The following is a 12,837-nucleotide window of genomic DNA, read 5'->3' as shown; positions in this document are numbered from 1 at the left end:
AACTGGTAGTACAGTGAAGAAGCTGCATTGTCAATGAAGAGTTGTGACAAGCTCCTCTCTCATCCACAGATTTTGTGGCCTCAGACAATAGGGAACACTAAGGAAAGCGGTACATAATGGCCATTTCCCACCTGTATCCCGTTTCTCATGTGGCCCAGCCTGTTAGCCAGTGCCTAATTTGAAATGAAAGAATTGCTGGGGCTCAAGCAATTTTTTTTACTTTCATAACTGATACAAGCCTAGAGGTGCCAGGGCAATGAACTACCAAGCCTAGAGGTGCCAAGGCTCAGCCCTGGCACAAATTAAGCACTGCTGTTAGCAATAGTTATTCCACAGCAATGAGAATACTCTCAACCCACTCTGGCCACTTCGGCTAGCTTCATACAGTTTTCTTAAGGAACTTCAAGTGGAGGATCTGCTTACTGCCCTCAGAGGAAGCAGCAAATAGTGATATAATGGAATTCCACATATGATATGCTGGATTAACTCTATGAGCAGCATGTAGCCACACGGTAGTCCTACCTGCAATGCTCCATTCATTCCTAGAAAGACAGCAGCTTGAACTTGACAGGGGCAGAGTGGCTGCTTATTTGCCTCTTGTTTGAGCTTCCTTCACACACAGGAACTCACATTCATTTAGCGGTAAGGAAGGAGTTGGGCAGAGAGGGGGCAGTTCAGGGCAAAACTGTTCAGAAAAATGTATGTCCTCTAAAGGTATTTCTTATTGGTTGTGTGATGGGGTGTTCACCCCATACCAGTCCTGAAGAGGTTCAGGTCACAGGGTAGGCAAATTAACCATATAGGCGCACCATCTGAAAAGACAGTCTTTGCTCACCCAACTGGCAGAGCAATGTAAGAGCCTGCAAGGCTTTATAAAGGAGCAATTGCACATGAAGGAGCAGCTGCTCCTAAGTATGGTGAGTCCTGTGACAGGGAACCAGTCACCAGCCACAGGGAACACATAAGACAGGCCCTGTGGATGATCCACATGCATTCATAGGCAGCTTTTGAGAGGGTAGCTGTGGGTGCGGGCTGGGACAAGGAGACCTGGGCCGAATGTCTAGTCCCCTATTTGACTGGGAAGGCACCGGTGGCTTATGTGGCTTTAACAAATGTGCAAGTGAGAGACTGAGTTGGTAAAGGTGGCCATCTTGGATGGGGTAGGCCAACCCACTGAAGAATAGATGGATGTGGGAGTCCAACCCTGGGCTTTTGCCCAGAGACTGCGGGACTGGACCACCCATTGGCTGAGGGAGATTGTGAACACTCTGATCCTTGAACAGTTTCTACAGAGCCTCCCCAAGAACACACAAGTATGGGTCAGATGACATCAGCCTGCCACACTGGACATGGCTGTTAAACTGACAGAAGAATGCATAGAGGTGGACCTCCCCAGGAAAGATGGCTCACCCTCTATAGGGGGTCAAACCAGGATAGTAGAGAGATTGCATCAACTTGTGACATTGGGCACAGATTGGAGCCCGTTGCAATTTGAGATGCGGTCTGGTACCAGGGGGCCCAAGCAGTGGAAAATGTAACCCAAGCTGGAGGAAATAAAAGCTATGGGGAGGAATACTGAAACTGGAAGGATATGGATTGGTAAACACTGTACCTAGGATAAGAAGCCATCAGGAAGGGAAAGAAAGTGGAGTCTCCTGAGAAACAGGGGAAGGATAAGAAAAATGTGGAAATAGAGGCAGAAGAAACAAATACCTCAAGCCTGGTAGCCAGGGTCGAGAAGTCATCAGGTCCTCCCCCCTGCCACACACACACCAGAAGGAAAGAGACAAGACATAAATTGGAGGGTTGGGAGAAACAGGGATCCTGAGCAACCAGGTGGAGGAAGGTAGGCTCTATGCCCCACCACAAAGTAAAGAGGTTGAGAATAGAGAGGCTGATCCCATAGTTTGCCCAATGATCCGAGGACCTATGGGCAGAAGCAGAATTGTGCGGGTGACCTCTGCCCATCAAATAAAATTTCTGTTCATGAAGAATGGGTGGATTCCACAAAGGGACCCCAGATGACCATCCTGGGAGTGAGTAGAGACTCCGGCAGAGTAACACCTCAGGCAAGGGAGAAAGACCTGAGGAAAGAAAAAGACAGCGCCAGCAGGCAAGAAGGGAAGAGCAGTGACAGAGAGTTGAGAACTAACAACTAAGTCAGCATTCTTTTCACTTGAACACCAATTAATTCCCCTCAGGCTGGACCTGACCAGGCCTAATTAGTGGATTAGAATGGACTGGGAGACCACTAGTGAGCAAATTGCCCCATTAATGAAGGAGGTATAAGAAGGCTCAATAAGGAAGCACAAAGAAGAGAGGCAAGCTAGTAGAACCAGAGCTAGGAAGGATCTCTGGGGTAGAGAGAGATCTTTTCCCTCTCCCTTGGCAGAGAACTGAGGAAAAATTGAAACTGTAAATGCCTATGGTGTATGAATCAGTAAGGTGGTGGCATGTTTAACAATTGAAGGTCTCTGAGTCTGTGTACACAGAGCAGAAGATAGAAGAGAGACATTGCCCTGTCACAGCTTGTACAAAAAGTGGAAAAATAAGGATTAGTTTTGCCGCAAACTATGTCCTGATGCTTTCAGCCAATACTGCTGATGTTTTCAAAACTAAAAATAATCCACTTTTGAGGTTTTATTCCATGGCTGCTTTGTGATTTCCCCTGAATATTCCCATGACTCATTCACAGCCCTTGGCATTAGGAGTGCACAAAATCACTGTTTCAGGGGGGGGGGGTCTCTTTTTAGAGTTTACATCCATACCTCTCCATGACTTGGCTGAAACAGGATAGCCTTTGAGGACTGATCCACCTGATGCCATGACACAAACTGAGAGATGTACTTTCCAGAGACACCCCTTGGAAAGCAAAATTCAAACTATCTTGTTGCAGAGTCCTCTACCCCAGCAGTAATTTAACAAGTATTTGAAATGTGTTTTCTTGCCACCAAAATCAGCAATATCTATTATGAATTGGCTCACAGCAGACTGAAACTAGGGGCAGGGGTGGAGCAGCAAACCGTGTAAAAACAAAGGATCTCTTATTAGATTTAATAATGCAATTTGAGCTTCCAACTCCATGTCATAGATCCAATCTGCATTATTCTATAGTTTTATTGAAATGACCAAGTCTAATTTTGGGCTGAAGACATGAAATGAGTGTATCTAAATGAAGCTGCAGTGAGTGCTAAATATTATCTTTCAGTTTCATTGAGGTTCCTTTATAATCAGAGCTGTGCTTAGTGGATAAACAGTTAGAGCCATTGAGAGCGACATGTTGCCCCATGGCTGAGGAGTCTCAAGAGCTCTTTGTGCAGCGGGCCTCTCTCTGCTGGCCTCATTGGAGAAGGAAGACTTGAAGGGTGAATTATGGCCCTGCCTCTTCCCTGACCCTTTTGGATTAATTTACACCCCCAAGGATGCGTGGGGGAAGCAGTCCTTCCAGTTCCCCAAATGCAGGAGCTGTGCTCGTCCCATGTCCTTGTGTGGTGTGGAAGGATCCTGGCTGTCTGCCCGCTGCATGCCCATGCAAGGACAGGTACAGGCAATCTACCCCTGAACTGTTACTTGGTTACCTAATCCCAGCAGTCAGTGTAGTGAACCATACTCAAGCTCCGTCAAGATCACAACTTGAATAAGTTTCAGCCTTTACATTTTCCACAACAAATGAACTCAGCACGGGATAGTAGAGCAGCTGTGCTAATTTTTACTGTGTGAAAAAATACATTTGCCATGATTTGTACAATTTGATGGTTTAAAGCTTTATTTATAAACTGGCTCAGCCACTGTTGATAATGGTACATTTCGTAACACAGTGAAAAATTCCATCTCAGGCTTTAAATTATTCCCACTCGTTTGACACATCACTGGTGAACAGCTGGCTCTCTCAAAACCAGTATCTACAGGCAGATTGTTACAATGAAGACAAAACTCTACCCATAAAAAAGGATAAAGCTGTGAAGTGAAGCAAACCAACAGAACCTGGATGTGGAAAAATTGGAAAGCATCCAGCAGAGGGCAACAGAAATGATTAGGAGACTGGAACACATGACTTATGAGAAGAGGCTGAGGGAAATAGGATTGTTTAGTCTGCAGAAGAGAAGAATGAGGGGGGATTGATAGCTGCTTTCAACTACCTGAAAGGGGGTTCCAAAGAGGATGGATCTAGACTGTTCTCAGTGGTAGCAAAGGACAGAACAAGGAGTAATGGTCTCAAGTTGCAGTAGGGGAGTTTTACGTCGGATATTAGGAAAAACTTTTTCACTAGGAGGGTGGTGAAGTGCTGGACTGTGTTACCTAGGGAGGTGGTGGAATCTCCTTCTTTTGAGGTTTTTAAGGTCAGGCTTGATAAAGCCCTGGCTGGGAAGATTTAGTTGGGGATTGGTCCTGCTTTGAGCAGGGGGTTGGACTAGATGACCTCCTGAGGTCCCTTCCAACCCTAATATTCTATGATTCTATGAACCCAGGAAACTGAAAGCTGAGGCTGATGCTCTGTTCATTTCCCTCACTGTTATATTTTAAAAAAAAATTAGACGCAAAAAGTTTTGGTTAACTTTTTAATTAAAAAGTTACTCTTTGGATTACCTTTGCACTCCATAGTGGCATTTCCTGCTTAACTGAAATCAGGAAGTACCCAATTGGAAATCTCACAAGAAAACCAGTTAGTTCTTTAGGGCTGTCAAGATTCCTTCCCCACTCTGAACTCTAGGGTACAGATGTGGGGACCTGCATGAAAAACCCCCTAAGCTTATTTTTACCAGCTTAGGTTAAAACTTCCCCAAGGTACAAACTATTTTACCTTTTGCCCTTGGACTTTATTGCTGCCACCATCAAGCGTCTAACAAATATAGAACAGGGAAAAAGCCCATTTGGAAATGTCTTTCCCCCCAAAATCCTCCCAAACCCTACACCCCCTTTCCTGGGGAAGGCTTGATAAAAATCCTCACCAACTTGCATAGGCGAACAAAGTCCCAAAACCTTGGATCTTAAGAACAATGAAGAAGCAATCAGGTTCTTAAAAGAAGAATTTTAATTGAAGAAAAGTAAAAGAATCACCTCTGTAAAATCAGGATGGTAAATACCTTACAGGGTAATCAGATTAAAAACATAGAGCATCCCTCTAGGCAAAATCTTAAGTTACAAAAAGACACAAAAACAGGAATATACATTGCATTCAGCACCGCTTATTTTATCAGCCATTTAAACAAAACAGAATCTAATGCATATCTAGTTAGATTACTTACTAAGTTCTAAGACTCCATTCCTTTTGTGTTCCCAGCGAAAGCATCACACAGACAGAGAGAGCCTTTGTTTCTCTCCCTCTCCAGCTTTGAAAGTATCTTTTCTCCTCAATGGTCATTTTGGTCAGGTGCCAGCGAGGTTATCCTGGCTTCTTAACACTTTACAGGTGAAAGGGTTTTTCCTGTGGCCAGGAGGGATTTAAAGGTGTTTACCCTTCCCTTTATATTTGTGACAAGGGCTTTCTAGCCAAATTCCTAGATCAAAGGGGCTGGGATAACTTCAGATAAGTACTTAGACTTTATTAAGTTTTGCCAAACCAAATCATGACATTGCCTGGCGGAGGGGCTGATTTATGGGGGAATTATAGCATGATTAAGCAATGACTAAAGGGAGCATAATTGTTTACAAATACTGAAGAGGGTAAACACCAAAGGAGAGATTTCCCCTAGTCCTTGAGTAGGAAAGTGGACACAAAGGAATCCTCTACTTTCCTCTGCAATTCCCATGGAAAGGCAATGGACAGTTGCAGTTCCAGTGCTCAATAAGCATGATCCAGAATCCACTGAGGTCAAGTTGGAGTTTTCCATGACTTAATAGGCATTGGATTATATCCAGTAAGCCCAGAGATTGCTCTCCTCATATATCCTTAAAAACAAGTGTGTGGAGATAAGAAGGGGGCCATGGCTCCATCCCCCTCATTGCACCAGCTTGTAGAGCTAGATATGCTTATTGAAGTATAGGCTGCATACTTCTCCTGCATGCTGGGATCTCCGAGAGGGATTGTGCTCCTTGAGATTCCTATGCACTTGAAAGCCAAGGCAGGTTGGTTTAGGTAAATCAGATGTAGATACCCCTACGGTAAGGTGTAGGATGAGGACGCTCCTGATTAAATTCATCCTCCTCATTTAAATTACCAAATTCCAGTCAGCCAAACCACCTTCTCTCCCTCCACTATCCATGAGGCAGCAGTGTCAGCTTCTGAGGCAACTACAAAGGAGAAGGAGTAAATGCCACTGAGTGAAGACTGGTAAATTTAAATTTTCAAAAATAGCCAAGTGTTTATTTGTATTACTGCATGTTCATATGTGAGAAAATGGCTTTTTTAAATACTGCATATTGTGCAGGGAGAAGATTCTTTGGTTGGGAAACAGGTTTTGGGAATGTCTACACTGAAATCAAAGGTGTGATTTGCAGCTCAGGGAGGCATAACTGAGCTAGCCGTAATCTAGCTAGTATGGCTAAAAATAGCAATGAAAACAGCTACACAAGCCCAACAAGGCCCTCTGTGGTAAACAAATAATTCCATTAATCATTTTGACTGTTTTCAGTAACAATTTTGGGGGGGCAATTATGTAAAAAATTCCTCAACATTTTTTGACAGTTGTTGGGAAACTAATTTTTCTCTCAGCACTAGTTCTGAGAGACATGTTAGCATCCCAAATCCAAAAAGTTAAATAGAAAACTAAATAAAACACTGAATATAATTTTAAAGCACGTGTGTGGAAAGTCTTGAATTAATTAATGTGAGATAACATAACAATATATATTTGCTTGTGTAAGTGAAAGGATAATTTAATATGCACTAGTCAGATACAGCAGTGATGCACAATTACAGCTGCTTGGGAGCCAGTGGTAGGATTTCGGGAATGATCTGGGGTCCTTATGTGGATCTCATGGCATTATGTCTGATCTGGAAGGACAAAGCCTCTTTTTCTCTCTCCTTAGGGCCATCTTCTGCTATTCGCACATGAAAAAGGGAGGTCTTAGTGGAAGAGAATTGTGGTTTTGATGAATACAGGAGTGTTCCATGTGTTCCTTCCTTAGTGGCAGTAAGGCTAGGAGGATGTTGATACTGTTTGCTTTCAAAGGATCCCACTGATAGGTGTCAGTGGGAACAGTGTGCATGCAAAAGAAGAATTTGTACCAATGTGGGAGTATTCAGTGTAAATATCATGGGCTAATGGGAAAGGTCTCTTCATCCATGTTCTTGACATGAATTTGGAACCTTTCAAAGTAAAGATGCCACCTAAGTATTTAGCCCATTTTTAGACAAGATCCAGTGCAGAGGACACTTTGGGAGTTTTACTCACTTCCAGGTAGATCTCCACCAAAGATAAAACTGCTCATTCCTTACTTTGGATTACTGAGGTTTTATGTATTAATTACTTGGAATGCGTTAAAAAATACAGGCCAGATTCTCTCTTGCACCAAGATATGCTTGATATAAGAAGGAATACGGCTATTAAGGATCTGGTTATGGCTTCCTGATTCTTAAGTTGCCACAGCTCCAACATCAGCTAGAGCAGCCTATGGGCTGCTCGAACTTATGAAAGCTGGCCATAGTCCCTGAATGACCTCTCTGGCAACTGTAAATTGCCATAGAGAAGCACACCTTAATTTCACCCCCTTGTGGCCCCTTCTTGGATCTGATAAATTCTTCCCCCTTCCCCCCTTCCCTCTGAACATACCTCTCACATTTTGTTTTTCTTGTTTTGGTTTTGCTAATATGATGTGAACTATATGAATTAAGAATTATTGTGCATTACTACTTTATTTTAAATCCTTCTTTTTTCTTGACCAGGCATACCCTTGCACTAATGATAAAGAATGTGAAGTTGGGAGATACTGCCATAGTCCTCATCAAGCTACTTCTGCCTGCATGATCTGCAGAAGGAAAAAGAAGCGTTGCCACAGAGACGGCATGTGCTGCCCTGGGAACCGCTGTAACAATGGTACTTAAGCAACTCTTCTTGTTTTCCTTTTATATATGACAGTGACTGGTTTAATGGCATATATTGAGAATATATGTAAGCAGAGGACATGTGTAGTAGTATTTCTGTTTGGGTTACCACAATTCCTTCTTCAGAGGAAACATCTCAAAAAACTTATAGCACAGGGATTGTATAAGTATGTCATATTCTTTCTTCCTTATGATTAGAAGAGATTCTGTGATTTTGCTCTGCTAGTAAGAAACATGATTTTCAAAACTGTGTAGGCAACTGTATGCCTTATTTGTGGATGCAGTCATTTTGATTGCATGCTCAAACTGTATTTGCATGTGGCAATAGGAAGTTCGATGCATAACTAACCATTTAGAGTGTAGTCATGCAGTGACTGGTCAGATTCGTGATTCTTGTGTTAATGCAGTGCAGTTGTGTTTCACACTAATACAATGTCAAACACACCAGGGGAATGTTTACTATTTTTTTAAATCCCCCTTTTCATTGAATTTTCTGCAACATCATAGTACATTTCTGTTCATTTAAGGTACTGTGAACCACCTCTCTGACCCCCCCATTCTTTTAGGTGTTTAGGTTTTTTTTAACAAAACCTGTATTTCATGATTAAACTATGGGTGGCTGACAGATTACTTAAAATATGGATTAATTCACTGATTCAATAGCAAATTGGACAACCATTCTTTTTCAATAAATGTAAAGAACCAAATTCATCCTGGTCTTACTCCACTAAAATGACGCCTTGGAAGTTATAACTTATTCTTGTTATTGTTTATATTGCTGATGCCCCACCTGAGATTGAAGCTCCTGTTATAAGAGGATTTGAAGTCCCTGCTCCAAAGTGCCTTGAATCCAAATAAACAAGACAGACATATGGTGGGAGGGGAAATACACAGGCACAGAGAGATGCAGTGATTTGCTCAAGGTCACTAGCAGAGCCATGAATAGAACCCAGGCCTCCTGAATTTCAGTTCAGTTCCCTATTGACTGGACAACACTGCCTCTCAGCCTCTACCACAACCTTCAAATAGGCCTTCCCATTTCTAACATCTCATTCCCATAGGTATTTGCATACCAGTAACTGAAAGCATCCTTACTCCACACATCCCTGCGCTGGAAGGACCACGCAACAAAAAAAACGGTCTTTATTCTAGCAAGGACTTGGGATGGCAGAATCTAGGGAGACCACAGTCCAAGCTGTCACACATAAAAGGTAGGATTGCTTTTGCAATATAGTCCAGTTCATTCACCTCGCTGTAGAAAGACAAGATACAGCAACGCAGACCAGGCTGACTTACAGTAATCTGCTATGAAATGTTGGGAGGTCTGGAATTGTCATCATCTGTATATCTCAGGAATTCACAGACCACAAATCAGTTATACTAATTTGCTTGTATGTGTCACTCATAGCCTCTGTGCTTGGAATAGCATTTGTTCCTTTACTGTAAGCCATGTGTCAGATGTGGTGTGAAAGTGTATTTTCCAGTTGTGCAATCTGTTCAGGCCACACCTTACTTATCTTGTAATGGTCATGCAATATGTAACACATGCCTTTGTGACCATGAGACTTCATTAGTTGAACTTCTCCTTATTAGGCCTTACAGTAGATTGTATTGATATCCTCCTTGCATCTAACTCCCGCCACGCATTGGTGTTTATGCACTTCATATACCAGCCGATAAGTATCATATCCTCTGTTTCTTAGTCAGCGTCAAGCCAGACCATTCTGAATCTATACTTTCACTCTGTCTCAGGCACTGAAATATTTTGGTTGCTTTTCTTAGGGCATGAAGGAGACCCCTGCTTACGATCATCAGACTGCATTGAGGGGTACTGCTGTGCTCGCCATTTCTGGACCAAAATTTGCAAACCTGTGTTGCATCAGGGGGAGGTGTGTACAAAACAGCGCAAGAAAGGCTCTCACGGCTTGGAGATTTTCCAGCGATGTGACTGTGCTAAAGGGCTGTCTTGCAAAGTATGGAAAGATGCCACTTATTCTTCTAAATCAAGACTTCATGTATGTCAAAAAATCTGAATGAGGACTGGAAAAATGTTACGAACAGACTGTGAATTTGTGTATTTGCATTGCAGCATGGTCGGAAATGAGGACTGTAAATAAACACAGAATGGTTAAAGTAATGACTATGGTAGGAATAGAAATCACCCCAAACTGCATTTGTTTTGAACGGGAGGTGAATGCGATGGCGGCGGTAGTTTTTCCATTATGCAACTTCTTTGTGTAAATAATTTTGACAGTTTGTGGAAAATGCTATTATAAAAAAGCACAATGGAAATTATTGACATTTATCAAGCTGCATGGTCCCATGACTTTTCAAGAGTTCAGTGTTAGGCGTGGGATAGGTTTCCACCATGGTAATAGACTGTTAAATAAATTGTATACAGCATATTCCAACTCAAAGCAGTGCTTTACAGGAAGACTTTTTCTGTCAACACATTATTGGCTACTAAAATATTAGTGATAAATCGCAGCTGTTAGAGATGGGAATAAAAGTTACTGTGAATGTCCACACACCTTGTTAATCAGGGCTGTCACTTGAAAAAGGAAAGCACTCCTGCAGGGCAAGAGCGCTGGATTTTGCAGGCCCCAGTGGGAGTGGCAAAATCTCACCACATAGTGATTTCAAAACACCAGTGGCAGCTCTTCTGATCAGAGGCATTTAAACAGGGTTTTTTGTTTGAAATATATATATATAATTCTATAAATATTTAAACTGAAATGCCTTAATCGGTTCGTCTTCAGTTACTATAATTAATAGCTTGTATTCGTCTCAGTATACTGCTAGCATACATGGGCTGAGCAGAAAAAGCAAAATATGTGCATGATGCATCCAGAATGATACCCATTCAGTTGCTCATTGAGCTACTAAATATAGTTTTCTTCTCAGAACATGCCTGCATTATAGATAGTTCCATAAAGATGATATTTGGAAAAGTTATGAACATCTGAATATGGAAGGTGATAACAGAAATTGTTTTGCAACCTTAACTATAAGAGATGCTGCATGCATCTGCTACAATTAGATTGCATGCTAATAAATTAAAAGTTTTATACTATAACAGTAACAATCGGCTGTTAGTGTAAATCTGGTTCTTCTATGGTTTGGAGAGGCTAAAATGGATTGGATTCACCTTACACAATCAGCAAAAAAATTAAAAAGTTGACTTTTGCAAGCATTTCATCGCCTCTCCTAAAGAACAGACAGTGACATGTGATGCTATCATCTATGACATGCTGCGAATCATCATGAGATCTGACACAACAGCTCAGACTGAAAAGAGAACAGGTTCTGGTTGAATGCATGCTAACAGTTTGGATATTGTTGTGAACAGTGGATTCACATTGACTACAATGGCTAAAGAAATCTGTTAACATAACTACCCTGTTCGTGAACTGGCTAAAACGAAGGATGTCCACCATCTGACTTCTCTCTTAATGCCTTTGCACCTCCTCTTACTTTGTTCACTTATTTTAAAGAATGTTATCTGTGTAAATGTAAGTAAAGAGACCGGAATTTCTTTAAAAAACATCTGATTATATAATTAACTTACTGAAATATCTGTTTCCACATTTTATAAGACAATGGCTCTCCCCTTTGGTTAATCAGTTCCAAACAGCTTGGGTACAGCAGAGTAGTTGACTTTAATTGTGAAGACCAACTTTTGACCCCTCCCCCCGCCCTTTATGGCACCTTTCCCCACCCTTGCATTTCTGCACCTGTGCCTTTTGTACAAATAATGGTTCAGATACATCTTCTGACTCAAACTTTCTTACTGGAAATCAGATCTGAACTACACTTCCTGTATCTCTGATAAGAATCTAAATTCCAACGTATATACCGGATTAAAGAGAATGATTTATAGGATAATATTTTTCATATGCAAGCCAGTTTTTATTGTTATAAAGGGAATGGTCTGTAGAAATAGGCTCTCATATTCCTTAAAAAGTGATGATCTGATTCCAATCTCACTGTCACAAGTGCTATATTACTGCAACTCCAGTGACTTCAATGGAGTTTCTTCAGTGCAACTGAGAACAGAAATAAGGTCTGTAAAGTGAATCATTTCAGCAGAACAACTGAAATATAGAGGTCAATTCTGAAACCCGTACACCATAACAGCACATACATATAAGAGCAGTCTCACTCACTTCAGTGTGTCTACTCAATGTGAGTAGGAGGTTGCGGAATTGGCCTCCCCAGTGATTTGCATCTTATGTCCTGACTTCTGCATAACCTCCCCTTCTCGCCACAAAACTAGTATTTGGAGTAATTTATTTACAGGAAATGTTTAATGAGATGTATTTTCTTATAGAGATATTTCTTACAAAAAGCTTTGTAGCAGAATATATGTGCTGCCTGATGACTTTGTAATTTAGAAAAATAATGTATAATAAGATGAAATATATTAAATGTCCTTTTTCCCAAAAATATTTACCCACATTCCTTGCCTGCTGTTTAAGTGTAGGTCTTTATTGAATGGGGTGGATTGAAAGATATACTTAGTATTGCCAAGACATCATGAGTCAGGCCGCAAAATAAGTAGATTGGCTTAAAAATCATTAGATATTTTTTAAAAATTGGGATTCTTTTGAGTTGCCATCTGGCTTCTGGATTTTTAGGGTGCTTTTGTTTCATATTTTCATATTTTTTACAGCACTGAGAGGGCTAGAAACTTTTTTTAAAAGCTGAGGTTTTCAGGCAGTCTCTTGACTGTAGGGGTTTTTAAAAAAACACAAGAAAAAAAGCCTACCAAATATTATGAAACTTTCCATAAAAATCACAAGAGTTGGCAACACTGTATACTGTACAGGCTGGATGTTGAAGTCAATAGGAGT

General features: G+C 41.3%; 1 protein-coding gene across 1 annotated transcript in view; it reads left to right on the top strand.

Annotated features, from left to right (window-relative positions):
* Window positions 1-12,407, top strand: part of DKK2 (dickkopf Wnt signaling pathway inhibitor 2) — a 57,159-nt gene extending 44,752 nt beyond the window's left edge. The window contains exons 2-4 of the mRNA XM_073340041.1: window positions 7,826-7,976; window positions 9,046-9,195; window positions 9,767-12,407. Coding sequence (XP_073196142.1) covers window positions 7,826-7,976; window positions 9,046-9,195; window positions 9,767-10,017 — 552 coding nt within the window. The 3' untranslated portion in view covers window positions 10,018-12,407. The remainder of the gene's footprint in view (window positions 1-7,825; window positions 7,977-9,045; window positions 9,196-9,766) is intronic.
* Window positions 12,408-12,837: the final 430 nt, after the last annotated feature.

Source organism: Lepidochelys kempii, chromosome 4, assembly GCF_965140285.1.
Source record: "Lepidochelys kempii isolate rLepKem1 chromosome 4, rLepKem1.hap1, whole genome shotgun sequence".
NCBI classification, from domain to species: domain Eukaryota; kingdom Metazoa; phylum Chordata; order Testudines; family Cheloniidae; genus Lepidochelys; species Lepidochelys kempii.
The sequence above is the reverse complement of the archived record's forward strand: the minus strand, read 5'-3'. Positions and strand labels throughout refer to the sequence as shown.